Source organism: Apodemus sylvaticus, chromosome 2 (assembly GCF_947179515.1).
Source record: "Apodemus sylvaticus chromosome 2, mApoSyl1.1, whole genome shotgun sequence".
NCBI lineage: Eukaryota > Metazoa > Chordata > Mammalia > Rodentia > Muridae > Apodemus > Apodemus sylvaticus.
In genome coordinates this window covers 178418223-178435334 of record NC_067473.1, presented here as the reverse complement: position 1 = coordinate 178435334, position 17112 = coordinate 178418223, and the positions used below count along the sequence as shown (strand labels likewise).

The following is a 17112-nucleotide window of genomic DNA, read 5'->3' as shown; positions in this document are numbered from 1 at the left end:
TTCCACAGTGGATCCTGCGCAACTAGAGTGAGAGGTGGTTGTGAGCAGCCCATAGTGGGCACTGGGAAATGAAGTGAAGGTCCACAAAAGCTGCCACTCAGCCACTGAGCCCCTCCCTCCTCAGTCTTTTAAGACTGCATGGATATGTTGTGTTTTCAGCATTTCTGACTTAGGATCCATGTCTGTTTTTCAACTGCACTGTTCATTCCTACTCCATGTGGAGCCACTTGTTACTGTGTTCCAACCATATCCTTCTGTTCAGAAGTTAGACCACTGACAAGACTGAGAAGGCATATGCTGAGAAACAACAGAGACTAATGTCTACAGAAGCTGATATCCACCATGCCTGGACCAGTGGTCATCAATAAGGCTGTCTGGCAAGGACCACACAGAGGACATTAGGACATTTATGAACAGCATCCAATGGTGTTCTTAGCTAAACTAGCAACACTGGATCTGTCAACCAAGAGAAGACTCAGGGATGGGGGCGGGGGTGGGGGTGTCACTGGGCTCTTGTCCCAATACAAATCCCAAACCATGATTCAAGACCAGCCCCAAATGTAATCATCTTACACACACAAGAACCACAGGCATCAGAAGATAAATTTGTGAAAATTTTCTTTACAAGAAACATATAGAAATCATTATAAAATTGTAAGATTTAAAGACACGTTTTCTTCAGCCAGAGAATGTAATCCTTGAGGAACATAAGGGAGGACAGCAAGGCTCTGCAGCCTTCTTCTAGAGAAACCACAGCCAGGCAGGTCCTCAGGACAGGATTACTGAAAATGCCATCCGCAGCAATCTTATTGGTCTTATTGTTCTTAAAGGGTTCTACCAAAAAACAAACTATTTTTAATGAGATTAAATAAATCAAAATAATTACATTACAGCTGAGATTAAGAATGCAACATCAACAATCCTTCCCACTGAGATCCACATACAGGTCTATCCCTTTATTCCATCTGTATGTAAAGGTGACATCATCGCTTGTGTAAGCAACCCTATACTGTCCTCTCCCTGCAGTTCCCCACAGCATCTTACTAAGAAGACAAACACTTCACCAATTATTCTATGTGGAGTATAAGCCCGGCAGACTGTGTTGAGACATCAGTGAGGGCAACAGATTGTAAGATTAAACACATCACCATCCTGCGCCCTCTCTGACATGCAATTTGCTATAGTTGAAATAATACTGACCTAGAGAAAATCTGCTCTAACCTGCTTATACCCTTTTTGCAGATTACAGAGCTGTGTATGACACTGTACAAACTTAACTTGGGAAAGAATTCAAGCTAGGTAAGTTTTGTTTTTAAATTTTAACAATATAAAAATCAAAATACAACACTTCATGCCTATATTTTAAGGTTATTCAGGCTCTAAAGGAAATAGAAATTACAAAATATTCTCACCTTTATTACAAAGAAAAGCTCTACAAATGTTATTTATATTAAAGCTATAGTGTTAGAATTGCAAAATGCCCTACACCAGGTCATAAGATTCTTGAACAATTAAAAATATTTATACACAAAATTTTTAACCTTTTTATGAAATAGAAAAATATCTTAAATTAAAACCTGACAAAGTGCCACTCTGCTTAACAAAAACAAAACAAAACAAAATGAAACAAAGGCTTTCAAATAATATATGGTTTGACTTTTTCTTTACAAATAAACTACATATGTTTGTGCATCTCTGCAACCTGAGGCCTTGTCAGACACATCAACGTGTCAGGCTTTCTATTAGAAATCCAGAGGCTAAAATTTGGTTTACCTTTAGGATTTATACAGGAATATTATAAAAATTTAAGAAGTAAAGCTGTGACTCAAACTATTTACACTGCTTCAACCACATTGGCTCATTTTGATATTCAGTCAATATCATCTCATCTCTCGTTAACCATGCATCGAGAAGATGGTTCAACGCGGACAACAAAATATACATGTTTTTAACTATGAGTTCTACCTTTTCAGAGGATTATTTGCATATTTACTTCTTGGGGAAGACAACTGTGCGTCTGCGCCCTCTCTCCGCAGACCCTGTGACTCCCAGGCATAGGGCTTGGGCCACCACGTCTGCCAAGCACCCTCCCAGCTAAGCCACGGCAATAGCACCTACTTCATTAATGTGTGACAGAGAAAAAAAATCTAATTATCAGTATTTCTTCTTTCCTTTTTGGTGTGTTTGCCTCAGGATCCCACTCAGGCCTTGAACTCGTGGAAATCCTCTTGCTTGGTCCTCCGAGTGCAGGCTCTAGTCAGCACACCGGGCTTTATATGTTCAATGAGTGAGACACATGGGAAAATACTTGAGGGTTAAGTATTGTCCACTTTATTTTCTTTTCATCTGAAATTCAGAATTAATGTGCAACCACATTAATGTATGAAAAGGTTTACTAGAAAAATAAAGAATTTAAAATTTTTACAATATTTACTACTTCAAGATTCTTTTAGATAGAACAAATGTTACGTGTGGTTGAAATGCAGAATCTGACTTACAGACTCTCGTTCAATCCCTTAAGACAAAGTACGCATGGTAAAATGCTAGGTCCTCAACAATATTAAGAAACACAACAAGAAAGGTTGCACCCGCGCCATGTGCTTCGGAGCCATGGCAGCACTTCTGTAAAGTGTATGAAACAATCTCCTGGAGGCCAACCCCGCGTGCAGGGTCACTGTCAACACTGCCATGCTGAATGCAAACTGTGGCCTGTGTTCACTGCTCCAAAAACATTACCAGCCACACAAGAGATGACTGGGCACCTCTGTACAGAGCAGACACTAACTATCTCAGGCTCACAGGCCCCTGAAGTCTCACGACCCCAATAGGCCACTACAGGGAAAAGACAAGTGACAGATAGGAAAAGGAAGGAGAGCTGTGCCTGTGGGCTGCACTGTCCAGGGCTGGACCAGACTCGGGGGGAAAACAACCCCGGTCCACATCAATGTCATATTCAGACAGGCACAGGAAGATCGAAGCTGGATGAGAAGAAACATTAATGGATGTTTCAGACAACTTTCCAATCACATTTGAATGTTTGTGTAGATATGCACACACAAGTTATAAAACTAGCTTACTTACTAGTCTTCTTGGTGTCCTAACAAGTGTCGTGTCAAGCCCAAGTCCATCAGAAGCAAAGGGACCGTGGCACTCAATAACCAGCACTATGGTTTGACATCAAAAAGTTTCTACATTGATTGTAACTTATGTGTTCTCTATGCACACAAAGAAAATGTTAAATGTGTATTTCCAGATGTCATCCTAAAATTAAATTGAACTGTTACAATTTGAAGCTAAGTGTAATTTGCTTTTTTTTATTAGAAAAAATACTCAAGCAAGGTCTACAATCATCGGTCAATTAAGAATGACTTACAAGAACATGAGACAGTCAAAGAAAAATACAGGTACAAACTATGTCTCAAACACTCTATTTGGCAACATTTTAACAAACCAAAATTTTAAAGGAACATAGGAGATTGCAGAGTACTTCACAGATACAGAATAAACAAATGATGAAGTGCTTAAGCAAAAGGAAAAAAATAGTAAAAACAAGCACACTGCTCTTTTCTGAAAATAGACTCCTGTCTGCTACTCTGCAGACGGACGCTCCTGCGTGCTCATCCGCAGCGCCTCCCTCTCGTGCTCAGGCTCCACGACTGCTCCATGTCTAACTCTTCCCCAGGGTGTGTGTGTGTGTGTGTGTGTGTGTGTGTGTGTGTGTGTGTGTGTTTTCTTTTTTAAGCAAATGAGGAATGATCTATGCATCATGGAACCTTTCCCATTTTGGAACCAAAGGATTAATTTTATATTTTGTCTATTCTTTAAAAAATTTAGAATAAAAAACTGCTGGTCTTCCAGTCACTGTGAGGAGTGAGAACTCCGAGAGAGGAGTGCTTCCTGCAGTCTGACTGCCAGCACATGCTCTACAGTGCGTGCCCCCAACAGTAAGGAACAACTACTTCAGTCCCTGTCAGAGGGAGTGCAGTACACGTCTATTATGGGTCTATGTCCTCCCTCTAAGACTTTCTGGAAGGATGCCCAATGCTTTGTTCTTAGACATCAACAGTAGTACACAGTCCCTTCAGTGTGCACAGACATCTCTCGTTAAAGGTGCTTTGTTAGCAACCCCTCTGGCAGCACTAGTGAGTTACAATTTCCTTCAATATTATTTCTACCATAATATATACATTGACTTTCATGCCTCTAGAAAACATCTACAGTACATTTCATATAGAAAAATATATTACAAATCTGCTGAATTATTTACAAGCAACACTCTATTATCTCTATGCAACATTTGTTTTGATACAGTACTGACAAGTTACACATTTTGTAAAAGTTTAAAAAATTCCATATGGCTTCTTGCCTGCCAAGCAAGAAAGTGATTTTATTTTCCTTTTCAAAACCAACTTTGGTGCATAAAAGATTCAGTTTGAAGATTTTTTTTTAAAAAAAAAAATACAATTTTTTAACATTTTTAAAAAACTCAAAAAAAACCCCACTTTCCTCAGGAAAAAAAAATTAAAGAGTCAGAGGTTAAATGAAAATATGGAGATTATTCAAATAATTTGAAACTGAGGTTTTTTTCAAAAACCATCGACAAAAGAGTTATGTAGGTAAATATTAACACGCTGTATGTACCCCATGAGAGACCCTAGTCCTGAAAAGGGAGCCATCAGACATACGGCAACACTCTGTAACAGTAATTCTCAGACCTAATTCATAGACGAATTTTTAGTTGATTGCAAATGTCGTTCACTGTTTGCTTAAATACAAATTGAACATTTTTCTTATCAGAGTTCTGCAAAAGAACACAAATGGCAACCAATCACATCTATTTATCATAACTGAAAGGTATATTATCTCTTGATAATCTCCACTGTCTAAATATTTTCTATCAGGACTTCAAATAGATATGCACTGTTGAGATGGTTATCTCATAGTGCTTCTGGTACTTTAAGGGCAAGTGTTTGTCTCTCCAATAGAACTACTGCAAACTCTGGGGGAGGAAACCAGCCTAAGCAGAGAGCATGCAAAGCCTTTCCAAAGCTGCTAACTGAGTTGCCAGAGAGTGTCTGCGCAGTCTCCACAGCGCCCGCCAGTCCATGACATGTGGACCACAGTATATATTAATATATTCCACAGAAGACCTACTTCATTCACAGAATGTCCACACTAGCCATAAATAGTACTCTAAATACTGGACTGAAAAGTAAAAGAAGAAGGGGTTGACTCTAATGTGCACCTTTCCCTAAGCCCATTGTCAGTGACTAAGACTGCAGGTGTCCCCGCTGTTTGCTTTATGTATTTATCTATGTTTTACCTCTTCAACCTCTTCTGCGGCATTGTTCTAGAAAGAAAAAGAAAAGTTCTTTATTCAGTTGAATCAAACACTTCAAAATATTAAAATTTAAAGTGTTAAAAGTACTTGTGGAACTGAATATACTGACGGTGACAGACTATCATATAAAGGTTATTTTCAAATGTGGACATGTGCCTTCAGTTCCAACTGCTGAAAACTGAGGCAGGAGGATTACTTGAGAGCCTGGGAGTTCAAGGACAGCTGGGGCGACACAGAAAAACCTGTCTCAGGAACAAATATATTGAGAGCCAAAGTAATTATCCTAAAATATAGATGAGAAGAATATACATAATTTAATAAAAAGAAAATCCCTGTAGTCTGATAATTGTTTCTATTATCAAGAGTCCCTCCTCTAAAATGTATTTTTAAATATGTGTGTTTACATTTCAAGTAAATGTTCTTTGTAGTCCCATTTGGTAGTGAACTGTACATTTTCTAATAGAACCGTCATACATATATATATAAAAATCAAGAAATTATTCCTCAAAATACACAAGTGGGAAAGAATAACTTTTCTGGTCAAAATACAGCAAGTTAAAGCCTAATAATCCCACACCAAGAAACAATCAAGCTTTTTTTACAATCCACAGTACTCCAGTCCCCTCCGCCCCAACATCCAGAAGAAAAGTCCCAAAGACAAAGCTCAGTATTAAGGTCTGGGAATAACTTTCTTTTTGGCTGACTGTTTTAATGTAGTTAACATGCAAACCCGGTGTCATGAGGATGGCATCTCTGGAGGCTGAGCACTCAGGAGCCTCAGGATGTGCAGTGCCGGGACAGCCTGGGCTACACAAAAGCATCCCATGTCCTAAGAACACCCTCATTTCCCAAAAAGACACATACCTTGAACCAGCCAGCCTGGTTTCTATGACTATTTCTGAACAATGAAATCTACTTGTGAAGGCTATTTTTAAATCACTTTCATTAACATATGTAAAAATGCTATAAATAAGCTGATGTGTGAGACGGGATGGGGGAGAATGGAGAGCAGGTGTGGATGCTCACCCACTGACTGGGAAGGTGTTTACTGTACAGTTCTAGAACAGACAAGCTTGCCCAGAACACTGCTCTCCTGGTTCCATTACCTCCCATAGACAGGAGGATCAAAGCTAAGTGAGGCACCATCAAATAAATGCCGCTCTTCTTTCAAAGCATGACTGACTTCCCATGCTCTTAGCTTGACTTCTCAATCTTATCCCATTCATCAGAGAGTAAGTTTCACTGCATATTTTAAAGGGGAACGTATGGGAAGTCCCAAGAGTCTCAGTGCTCCTCACAGCAAGGCCCACGAATGCTAGAACTCTGCTCTCAAACACTGTCTCAAACAGGAATCCTGACACGCTGAACGGCAATTTAAACACCTGAGTCACACTAGGAACAGGACCTTTCTTTCAAAGGTTCCTGTTTAAAGGTTCCTTTCGATTACTACAAATGGAACTCTTAGGGACAAGAACACAAATTATTTGGTAGGACTCCTGACTCACTGGCATGAGCACCTGAAGTTTGATCACTACTACTCTGCCCTACCCAACTCCAGATTAGCTAACTTTAGGATGGCTAATCTATCTGGGGAATGTTGTCAGTATCATCTTACTGCTGGTCAACCCATTCTCACAAGAAAGATATTAAATTATAACTTTAACCTAAAGTATAAATACAGCCGAGTGCCTTCTTAGCCACTGTCTGTTATCTGGACACTGCGGTACGGAGCTCAGGCTCACATTGAGTGACACATTGGGCCACACAGCATGAAATGAACTCCCTCTTACAGTCATAATCTATGCAGAGACAGTGTTCTCAGAGAGGCTGCTATTGCTAAGAAAAATTCCTGGGCACTTCTCTGAACCAGGCCAAAACTGCCAGGTCAGACACGCTTAGAAATGAGACTAGGAGGTACTTAACACACTCCATTTCTCTTCAGTCCCACAGAGGTCTGACACACGCTGGTGAGGCAGCACTGATAGATGGCAGCCCGTGGGCAGCCCCAAAACCTATGCACCACCCAAGGAGACTACTGGATAGAAAAATCTAGTACAAGTTGCTTGTCCCCAGTACCGAAATCTACACTCTGAAGCCTTTTGAGCACTATGTTTCTGAATACTCTAATGAGAACTGTTGTTCAATTAATTGTGTCTAGGCAAAAACAAAACAAAAATCCAGCATTTTAGATAAAGATTATTATACTCCATCTCTACTGAAAAATAAATTCCAACTTACCCAAAATTTAGAAAGGTCAAAATAACAATTCCAAAAGAAAAGTATATTGTCACAAAGTAAATTACCTGTAAATGTTTGGGTCCAGCAGCAAGGCAGTATCTTTGGGGAGCTTTGATAAATGAACTACTTTAGTTTTTAACTGATGTCGTTCACTTTCGTTCACCCATACATCTGGCAGACTACAAATTAAAAAAGAAAAGCCAACAATTTATAGCTATCTTGATGTACTGTTCCTGTGTCTTTCCTTTTCTGATGCTGTGACAGGGACACCTATGTGCTTATGCAAAGACAGGTGTGGCAGACATCTATTCAAGGGCCAGACAGAGGTAGCAGTGCACATTTAGTGAGCAGCATTTGGGGTATAGGATGGACTAGGAATTTGCACAGTCAGGCTTTCAACTAAATTAAAGATAACCTAACACTTTGTTTCTTCACTAACTGCCAAGGAAAGGTCTCTTATGAGACTGATCAGAAAGAGAAAGGGAAAAGGTATCAGTAAAGGAAGGAAAGGACAATCGGCCTATGTGACTAAAAAAATCTGAATTTAAAAGTATTTAATCCTACATAGCAGTCAAAGCACTTTAATTAATATCTGTATTGTTCAGACTATGATGACATAAAAAGAGTATGTTTTATTTTCTATGTAAGTTTGCCTACATGTATGTCTGTGAAACGAGTGCCTGGGGCCTTGAAGGCAGATGAGGGTATCTAGACAGTGTGATGTCCTATGTGGTGGGGTCTGCCAAATCAAACCTGGCTGCTCAAAAGTCAGCATCAACAAAGAATACCATGCATTCACAGACAGTGAGTGATATAGAGAGACCTTGTCCAAAGCAAGAAGGGGCCATGTGGGGAGCTGCATTCTAACTAAAGACCATTCCACAAAATGATCGTGCTGAGTTCATAATCTGGCCAAGCAACTGTGGCTGGGGAGGCCAGAGGCCCCAGGATATAGAGTACCAGTTGCCAGCTACGGAAGGACCGCCATCAAGCCGCCCTCTGACCTCACACACTGACTGGTGGTCCTCCTCTCAGCACTCATCAGAAGCCTCCTCAGACAATGAAGGCAGTTAAGTAAAAAGAAAACCTCCAAGAACACTCAGCTGTCAACTTGACAGCCTCAAAGCACAGCACATCTGTAAGTTAAATAATTTTTTTTAAGATTTATTTTATGTAAGTAAGTACACTGTAGCTGTCTTCAGACACCAGAAGAAGGCACCAGATACCATTACAGATGGTTGTGAGCCACCATGTGGTTGCTGGGAATTGAACTCAGGATCTCTGCAAGAGCAGTCAGTGCTCTTAACTGCTGAGCCATCTCTCCAGCCCAAGTTAAATAATTCTTACACTCATGATTTTAATAAAAATAAAACACGTTTATTTTTTACACACTGTTTCAAATACTTACATGTCTTCGGGCATCCAATGAAGCAAAAGCTTTATCTTTCCCGATTCCTCCTTTCTCTTAGCTATTACCTAGTAATATTACAAAAAGAAAAAACAAAACAAAAAAAATGATTAAACAGCATTTTCTACGCTCTTACACTGATGTGGCCATGCCTGCCAGGAAGGCACTGACAGCACAGCATCTTATCCTTTCTCCTTTGCACATGCCAACCTCTTCCCACAACACTGGAATTGCCAGGGTACCCACACATACACTCATAAAGTAAAAGAAACAAATCTTTTAGAAAACTTAAAAAAAAAAAAAACCACTAAAGCAACTCATGGCTGTCAGGACAGCTCAGCAGTTATAAGCACTTTCTTCAAGGGCTGATTTTCACTTGGGAGAACCTACTCTTAAGTAACCTCTGATCTCTAGATGGATGGATACACAAGAGAACAAAGAACAAACAAACAATAAAGCCAGAAAGCAGGTTTGGTGGTATAACCCCAGGAAAGAGGGTCTAGAAGTTCAAGGCTATCCTTGGCTACATGGACAGTTACAAAGTAACCTAGGTTATAGGAGAGCCAAACTGTGGCAAAGAAAAGGATCTACCTTACAACTGAGGTCTCAGTCTACCTGAGTTTCTACAGTTAGACTGGTGAGCCAGTTCATCTTTAGGTTTAACACAGAGTCACCCACATATTTAGCCAGTGTATCAAACCATTGCTGAGTCTGAAAGCTAAGGTGACCTGGTGTTTACAGCTCTCTAGAGCCCACACTGACACGGGGAGGTGGGGGCAGAGTGGGGGGGGGGGAGGGCTTTAGTTTGTGTCGTCGCAATCTCAACACCACTGATACTGAATTCAAGTTAGAAATGTCCAAATAGCCGGGCGGTGCTGGTACACACCAGTAATCCCAGCACTTGGGAAGCAGAGGCAGGAGGATTTCTGAGTTCCAGGACAGCCTGGTCCACAGAGTGAGTTCCAGGACAGCCACAGCCAGGGCTACACAGAGAAACACTGTCTCAAAAAAGCCAAATCCAAAAGACCAAAAAAATAAAAAATCCAAATGTCTAAATAAATGTTATATTTTACTCAATACATATCACTAATATCAGAACTTTAAACAAACAAACAAAAAAACAATTATTTCCTCCACTATAAATAGAAGCCTATCGTTATGTAAATGCATTAATATTAGACTTGGCAATTAATGGAAAAATCCAAAAGTAGATCTGGAGGTACAACAACAAATGGCAGAGGTCAGACCAGCGGAGCAGAGCAGCAACTGGAGAGTATGGTTCTGCTGACCTCTGCTGGAGAAGACTGTCACTAAGGCCGCATTAGCACTCGTAAACAGTTTCAAGTGTTTCCTGACCATTTCCTATGCTGCACAATCATTTCTTACAACAGTTACTAACAGGGACAGGTACACTACAGTTTGCACTAAGCATCCCTGCCACTGGCAGGGTATGTATGTGGTGCTGTATAGCTACAATCCCAGGCCTGAGAAGCTGAGGCAGGAGTTTGAAGGTAGCTTTGTAGACCGTCTCAAACTTTATTCTACAGAGTTAATTGTACTTAACATGCAGTGGTGTCCATCAAAGTCATGAGGACTTGTCTAGCTGGCTCAGTCCTCTCTAGCTCACAAGGGTGACCCTGCTTCACCGGGATGGACTCCCAGCAAGGCCCTCAGTGCATACCCACTGCGTGTTAGTCCAGGTGCTCAACCTAATGTACAGAAAGGTTCACTCGCTCATCCTAATTACCACGCATACAACGTACACAAGTATGTCCGAGTGTTCCCAGATCCTTCTCCATCTTTGGAGAAGGGGGATCTCTTTCTTCTACAGTGAGCCTAAGTGTTTCATCATCAAAATGATGGGGAGATTGAGTTGGGAGTATTTACACACAAAATACATAAAAAACAAAACAAAACAAAGAAGCAAACACTAAATGATGGGGGACATGCATACAAGCGTTCACGCATGTACACTCACTCACTCACACACACACACACACTCTCACTCACACTCACAAATTCACTCACTCACACACACACTCACTCACAAATTCACTCACTCACACTCACAAATTCACTCACTCACACTCACACACTTACACACATACAAATTCACTCACACTCACAAATTCACTCACACACACTCACACTCACTCACAAATTCACTCACTCAATTAGGTCTCCAATTGCTCACCATCTTATTATCTTATTTTGAAGTAAGTTTCTCCTGGTGAAGCGCACATTTAATCAGCACTAGGGAGGCAGAGGCCAATGGGTCTCTGAGCTCCAGGCCAGCAGGAGTGCACTGCAGCACTGCTGACAGCGAGCACACCTTAAGCACACGCTCACACGCACTCTGGCCGCGGGGCTCTCCAGCAGGGACTCTCCCCCACTAAGCCGTCCTCTAGCTAGCCCTCTACTTCAGTTTTCGTTCCTGTTTTTTGTACCGTATTTTGGAGACATAATTTCTCACTTAGCTTGTAACTCACAGATTGGTCAGACTGGGTGCTCAGTGAGCTAGCTCCAGGGATCTTCCTGTCTGTCACTGCTTGGCACCGGAGTTACAGTCATGGATCAGTCTGGCCTTGGGCCACCTTTCCTATCAAACTTGACACAGAACTGAGCTTCTTGTTAGTGTTATTGGTGTTGCAAGCCAAGACTTGTATTCTATTTATTTGTGTATTGTAAAGGGTAGGTGTGGGTGCTCACATGACACAACACACGCACAGGAGTCAGGAGAATGGGTGCATGGGTCACAGGGATCAAACTCAGAGTTGGCAGCCGTTGTGGGAAGCACTGTCAGTGAGCCCTCTTCCTTTTCTTCCCTACAATCTGCTGTCAGCACAGAAACCAATGTTTTATATATATATATATATATATATATATATATATATATATATATATATATATATATATATATATATATATATATATATACACAAGAAAAAAATAGGGCTGGTGAGATGTCTCAGCGGGTAAGAGCACTGACTGTTGTTCTGAAGTTGTTCTGAAGATCCTGAGTTCAAATCCCAGCAAACACATGGTGGTTCACAACCATCCGTAATAAGATCTGACTCCCTCTTCTGGTGTGTCTGAAGACAGCTACAGTGTACTTACATATAATAATAAAGAAGCCCAGAAGCATGGGTAAAGTACAGTAGATGACTTCAGGAGTGTCGGCATGCCCTGGGGACGGAGGCCTCACTGACAGATCAGTGACTGCCTGGCCACTCTCCCTCCCTGGGGAGATCCTCCTTGCTGGCCTCGCCTACCTCGTTCCCTCCACTTATACTGGCCACCTTGTTTTTTCAAGCAAAGCGGAACCTGAACTACTGTACACCTCTCACAGTACTTTCCTTAACCTCCCTGCCAGCTCTGATGTCTATCACTCAAAACTAACCCGAGAAACCTCTTTATTATAGATGCCAATCTATTCAATGCCAACAGTACTTCAAACCTCCATTTTGTTGAAAAAGAAAACAAAAGTATCCCAATTCTAGTGCACTTCTCAAAACAAAAACTGGGCACTTGCATGCAGCATAAACCTAGAGATCTGAATGCAACCTCTAGAATCCATATCAAGATGGAGGAAAACACTGACCTGACCTCATCTTCTCACAGGCATTATTATAGTATGTACACACATACAAATATCGTGACTATGCATAATTATTTGTGTTCCCTCTCCCTCCCCCTCTCTCTTTCTCTCTGTGTGTGTGTGTGTGTGTGTGTAAAAATGACCAGAGGGTGTGACATAGTGTTAGGTCTTTTGCAAGAGCAGCAAGCAGGAAACCATTATGCCATCTCTCTAGCACCAAAATCATTTATTTTTTTCCAAGAATTCAAATTGCCAGAAGCCTTATGTAGAGAGACCTATGCCAAACTACATCAATTTTAAAATGACTAGAAAGAGGCTGGAGGCAGATGCAGTAGTCAAGAGGACTTGCTGCCCTTAAAGAGAATCCTTGAAGAGTTTGGATACCAGCAACCATGTGGCAACTCAAGTTATGTTCTCTCCAGTTACAGGGAATGTGACCTTCTCAGACATCAGACACACATGGTACAGAGATGTACACACAGGCACACACATGCACATAAGTTAATACTACTTTTTAAGAAGAAAGGACAATAAATTAAGTTTCTAGTTAACCACCTGATTTTATTGTTTTGTGTTTCTAAACTGACATTCTACCTATTCTGTGGTGAAAATCTAGCTCCAAGAAATAATGACTCCACAATGTGATGGCCAGCCACAATTCTAGAAAACTGAGGTTATACCTTTTAAATAAAACACACTTAAAAATCTCCTCTGGGGCTGGAGAAATGGCCCAGTGGGTAAGAATACTGACTGCTCTTCCAGAGGTCCTAAGTTCAATTCCCAGCAACCAAGTGGTGGCTCCCAACCATCCATCTGTATGTAATGAGATCTGATGCCCTCTTTTGGTGTGTCTGAAGACAGCGCCGGTACACTCATATGCATAAATAAATCTTTTTTTAAAATCTCTTTCTTCATGTTGATGATGATATATTTACACCCCACCCTAGACCCACCCAAATACTTTTTTTTTTTTGCTTTTGGCACTAGGGGTTAGAGATTGACCCCACAACCTCCATTATGGTAGCCAGGTAGTCTATCACTCAGCTATACCCCTATTTTCAGCAACTAAGTTGCCCAGGCTGGCCTTACACTTACTCTAGCCCAGGCGAGTCTTGAACTTAAAGATTCTCCTGCTTCACTCTGCAGAATGCTGGGATTATAGGCATGTAGAATATACAACAAATTTTGTGACTTAACAAAACTTCCTAAATTTTGAGCAATTTATAAATGTGAAAGCCAACGGTCTATATAATTTGAAAGAAAAAAGCATACTTACAGTACTGTGAAAGACCACACTGTGCCCCTTCCCTAAGCTCTCTATGTGAGCGGAGAGGTTAAAGCATATGGCTCGATGTCGTATGGCGTCCAGTGTTTGTGCATCGAAGAAATCATGTGGCCGCGCTGAAACACAAGACAGTTATGACAGTGTAGAAAACTTCAACTGTATGCTAAATGCTCAATGATTTCCACGCACAGGAGACTGCAGCTTTATGACAGGGCTCTGACTAGTTAGTCCCTGCCCAGTGCCTACGGGTACTGAGGTGCACCACCTTCACTTTCTAAGAGTGAGCTGGCAGGAAGTGGTTTCAGAAGATAAAGAATTTGAGGCCAGCCAGGTGGTGGTGGCACATGCCTTTAATCCCAGCACTTGGGAGGCAGAGGCAGGTGGATTTCTGAATTCAAGGCCAGCTTGGTCTACAGAGTGAGTTCCAGGACAGCCAGGACTACACAGAGAAACCCTGTCTCCGAAACCCTCCCCCCCCAAAAAAGATTTTGAGACCAGCCTGGGCTAGGTTGAGAATGCCTTGAAAAGAAAGCAAAAAGGAGCTTAGATTGTTGGCACACACTTGTAATCCCAACACTGGGGGGGGGGGGGGGGGTCTCTATCAGTTCATGCAGCCTGGTTTACGTGAGATCTTGTGCAAACATTGTTAGTAATGGGAACAGTGCATAGATCAAATGGTGATGCGCTGGGAACCAGAGGGCAAGCTCCCCTGGTGGAATACAGCATTAAGTAGCTCTCTTTTTCTGTTTTACATTCAAGGCAGGTACGACCAGACCAGTGCCTTGGTGCAAGTATGGAGGTCAGAGATGACTTGGTAATTCCACCATGTGAGCTCCAGAGATCAAACTTGCACCAGACTGACAGCAGGATTGTTTCTGCATCCAGGTTATTGGCCTGACTTCCCTGAGTGATACTATAAGCTAGAATAAACTCTTCCCAAAAGTTACTTATAGTCATGATGTTTAAACCAAGTAAGATAGTACGTAAAGATATTTTTACTTTAACAGTAGGTAACAATTTACTTTTAAAATGTTTTTTCCTTTGTGATCAACTCATTTGCTCACTATAGTTTTGTAGTGACAGAAATATTTCGGTGTTTTGGTGAGCAGCTCTGATGGCTCGGACTTGCACCTGCCTTCTTCCATGCTCAGCACGCACCCGCCTGCTTGCTCATTGCCTCACCCTGAAGAGTCCTTCACTCCTTCACTCACTGCACTCCACCTGTTTCCTCATACCAGATGTGCTGCTCCGTGGGCCAGAGTCCAGCATGGGCTGCCAGGCTCTGTAGTGAAGGCTAATGCCTACTCCCAACACTGTAAGCCTACTGTGTAATTATTTTAACCCTAACTATCAAAGGAGTCCCATAGATCACCCAGTAGTTAAGAGCATAATCTTTTGTTCATGTTGTTACACAGTTCACATACATCCTACACTTTATTGGGTCATTTAACTTATTTTATTTTTACTTCTGACATGCTCAAATTTTTTCTAAAGTACTTGTAGAAACAAATAGTGCCATGTTTTCAATTTTTCTAATTTATGACAACTCAAGCTAGATAGATACCACCTAGTTATCAAGTTCTCTAAGAATGAACATTTCATATTCTAGTATCACACACACTTAATACTCTTTCTGCACCTATAAACATCTCTCACTAGATAGATTCCCATTCTGAAAGGCAGACACAGTTTATTACTTTCCATATAGTCAAACTTAAGACCAGTAAAACTAGACTTGCTTAAATTAAAGCTCTTTTACTACACAGAGACTTTCTGAGTGAGTACTTACGTAATGAGCGCCGTCTTTTGTTCTTTAGTTTCCTCCGCTTGTTCATTCCAGCTTTAGAAGGAGATTCTTCTTTGGCCTTTGGCTGGCTAGAAACTCTTGAGGAGCTCTGCTGACTGAAGTGTGTGGGTACGTGGCGAGCTAGCCCTCCCTGAGAAGCAAAGCTGGCATTGCAGCCGCCAACGACACACTGAAAAGAAGAAAGCAAAGCCGTCAGCATATTACATGAGGTGAGAGCAGAACTGAAGCCAAGGATGGCTTCGCGGTATAACTCATTCACAAAGCAGTTCTTTCATGAATTCACTTCAAAACTCAACTAAGTTATCTAACAAGTGTACCACTGGCAGTGGCCTGGCTGTTTCCAAACTTAATTCACTGCTCTCTCCATTGCACAAAAGCACAGCATCATCTTCTTAGATGTTTTTTTAACAAACCATGTTTATAACAGGGACAGGAAACTGACACACTAATGCCTGCAGCAATTCTCAGATTTTTTATTTATATTAAGACAGGATCTCCCTATGAAGCCCTGGCTGGCCTCAATCTTGTTATTTAGACCAGGTTGGATGGATTCAATTCACGGAGCCTCCTGCCTCTGCCTTTCCTCCAGAGTACTAGGATTAAAGCCATACAATACCACCTAAAAATATAAGCTACTACAAACTCTTCAGATACTTCCCTACTTTTCTAGTAGAAATTAAAAAGCAGAGTTTGAAAAGCTTTCTTATGTATTTATTATACTGTCAGATCCAATCTATCAGGCCACTTTCAGAGATCCAGTCTACTTAGTTTCTGTCTAGGAAAATAAACTATAAATGTGTAACTGGTACAGTTCAACAACAGCTTCCAAACCCCACCCTATCAGCCTCCAGGATCTTCTGTCCAAGACAGTACCAACCCTAACTTCAAATCCTATCCTAATTCAGCACAGCCTGCTATCAGGGAAAATCCTAAATTCCTTCCAAGTACCTACATGTGACTCAGGTGGAAGAGCTTTCCTCACCGGGCCTGTCATTACACCATCACTGTGCATACACACCACAATTAGCACTTTCAATGCATCTTGGAAGTTGAACACCCTTATGCACATTTGTAAGCCCAAAACATCTTGTTAGTCACAGACATGTCTATACATAGCAGTGGAAATCAACAGCTGTATGCTTATGATTCATATAAAAGTAATGACAGAGGGAACGTTCAGCAAGCTCTTTATACAGTGCTAATAAAAGTGGCACCTAGCGGAGCCGGGCAGTGGTGGCGCTGTCCTGGAACTCACTCTGTAGACCAGGCTGGCCTCGAACTCAGAAATCCACCTGCCTCTGCCTCCCAAGTGCTGGGATTTCAGGTGTGTGCCACCACTGCCTGGCTCAAGGTTCAATTTCTAACACCTACAGGGCAGCTCACAATTATCTGAAACTTCAGTTCCAGGGAATCTCACACAGATGAAACGCCAATG

At 41.4% G+C, this 17112-nt stretch overlaps 1 protein-coding gene across 3 annotated transcripts in view; it reads right to left on the bottom strand.

Annotated features, from left to right (window-relative positions):
- Positions 1 to 601: 601 nt before the first annotated feature.
- Positions 602 to 17112, bottom strand: part of Aebp2 (AE binding protein 2) — a 33196-nt gene continuing 16685 nt past the window's right edge. Inside the window, exons 4-9 of one of the 3 annotated variants that reach the window (XM_052175197.1) lie at positions 15660 to 15846; positions 13862 to 13986; positions 8988 to 9055; positions 7645 to 7758; positions 5324 to 5350; positions 602 to 2346 (exon numbers count right to left, since the gene is read on the bottom strand). In XM_052175197.1, the coding sequence (XP_052031157.1) occupies positions 2343 to 2346; positions 5324 to 5350; positions 7645 to 7758; positions 8988 to 9055; positions 13862 to 13986; positions 15660 to 15846 (525 nt within the window). In that variant the 3' untranslated portion in view covers positions 602 to 2342. Of the gene's footprint in view, positions 2347 to 3294; positions 4802 to 5323; positions 5351 to 7644; positions 7759 to 8987; positions 9056 to 13861; positions 13987 to 15659; positions 15847 to 17112 lie in introns of those variants that run through there. The other 2 variants (XM_052175196.1, XM_052175198.1) reach the window with 2 other exon arrangements.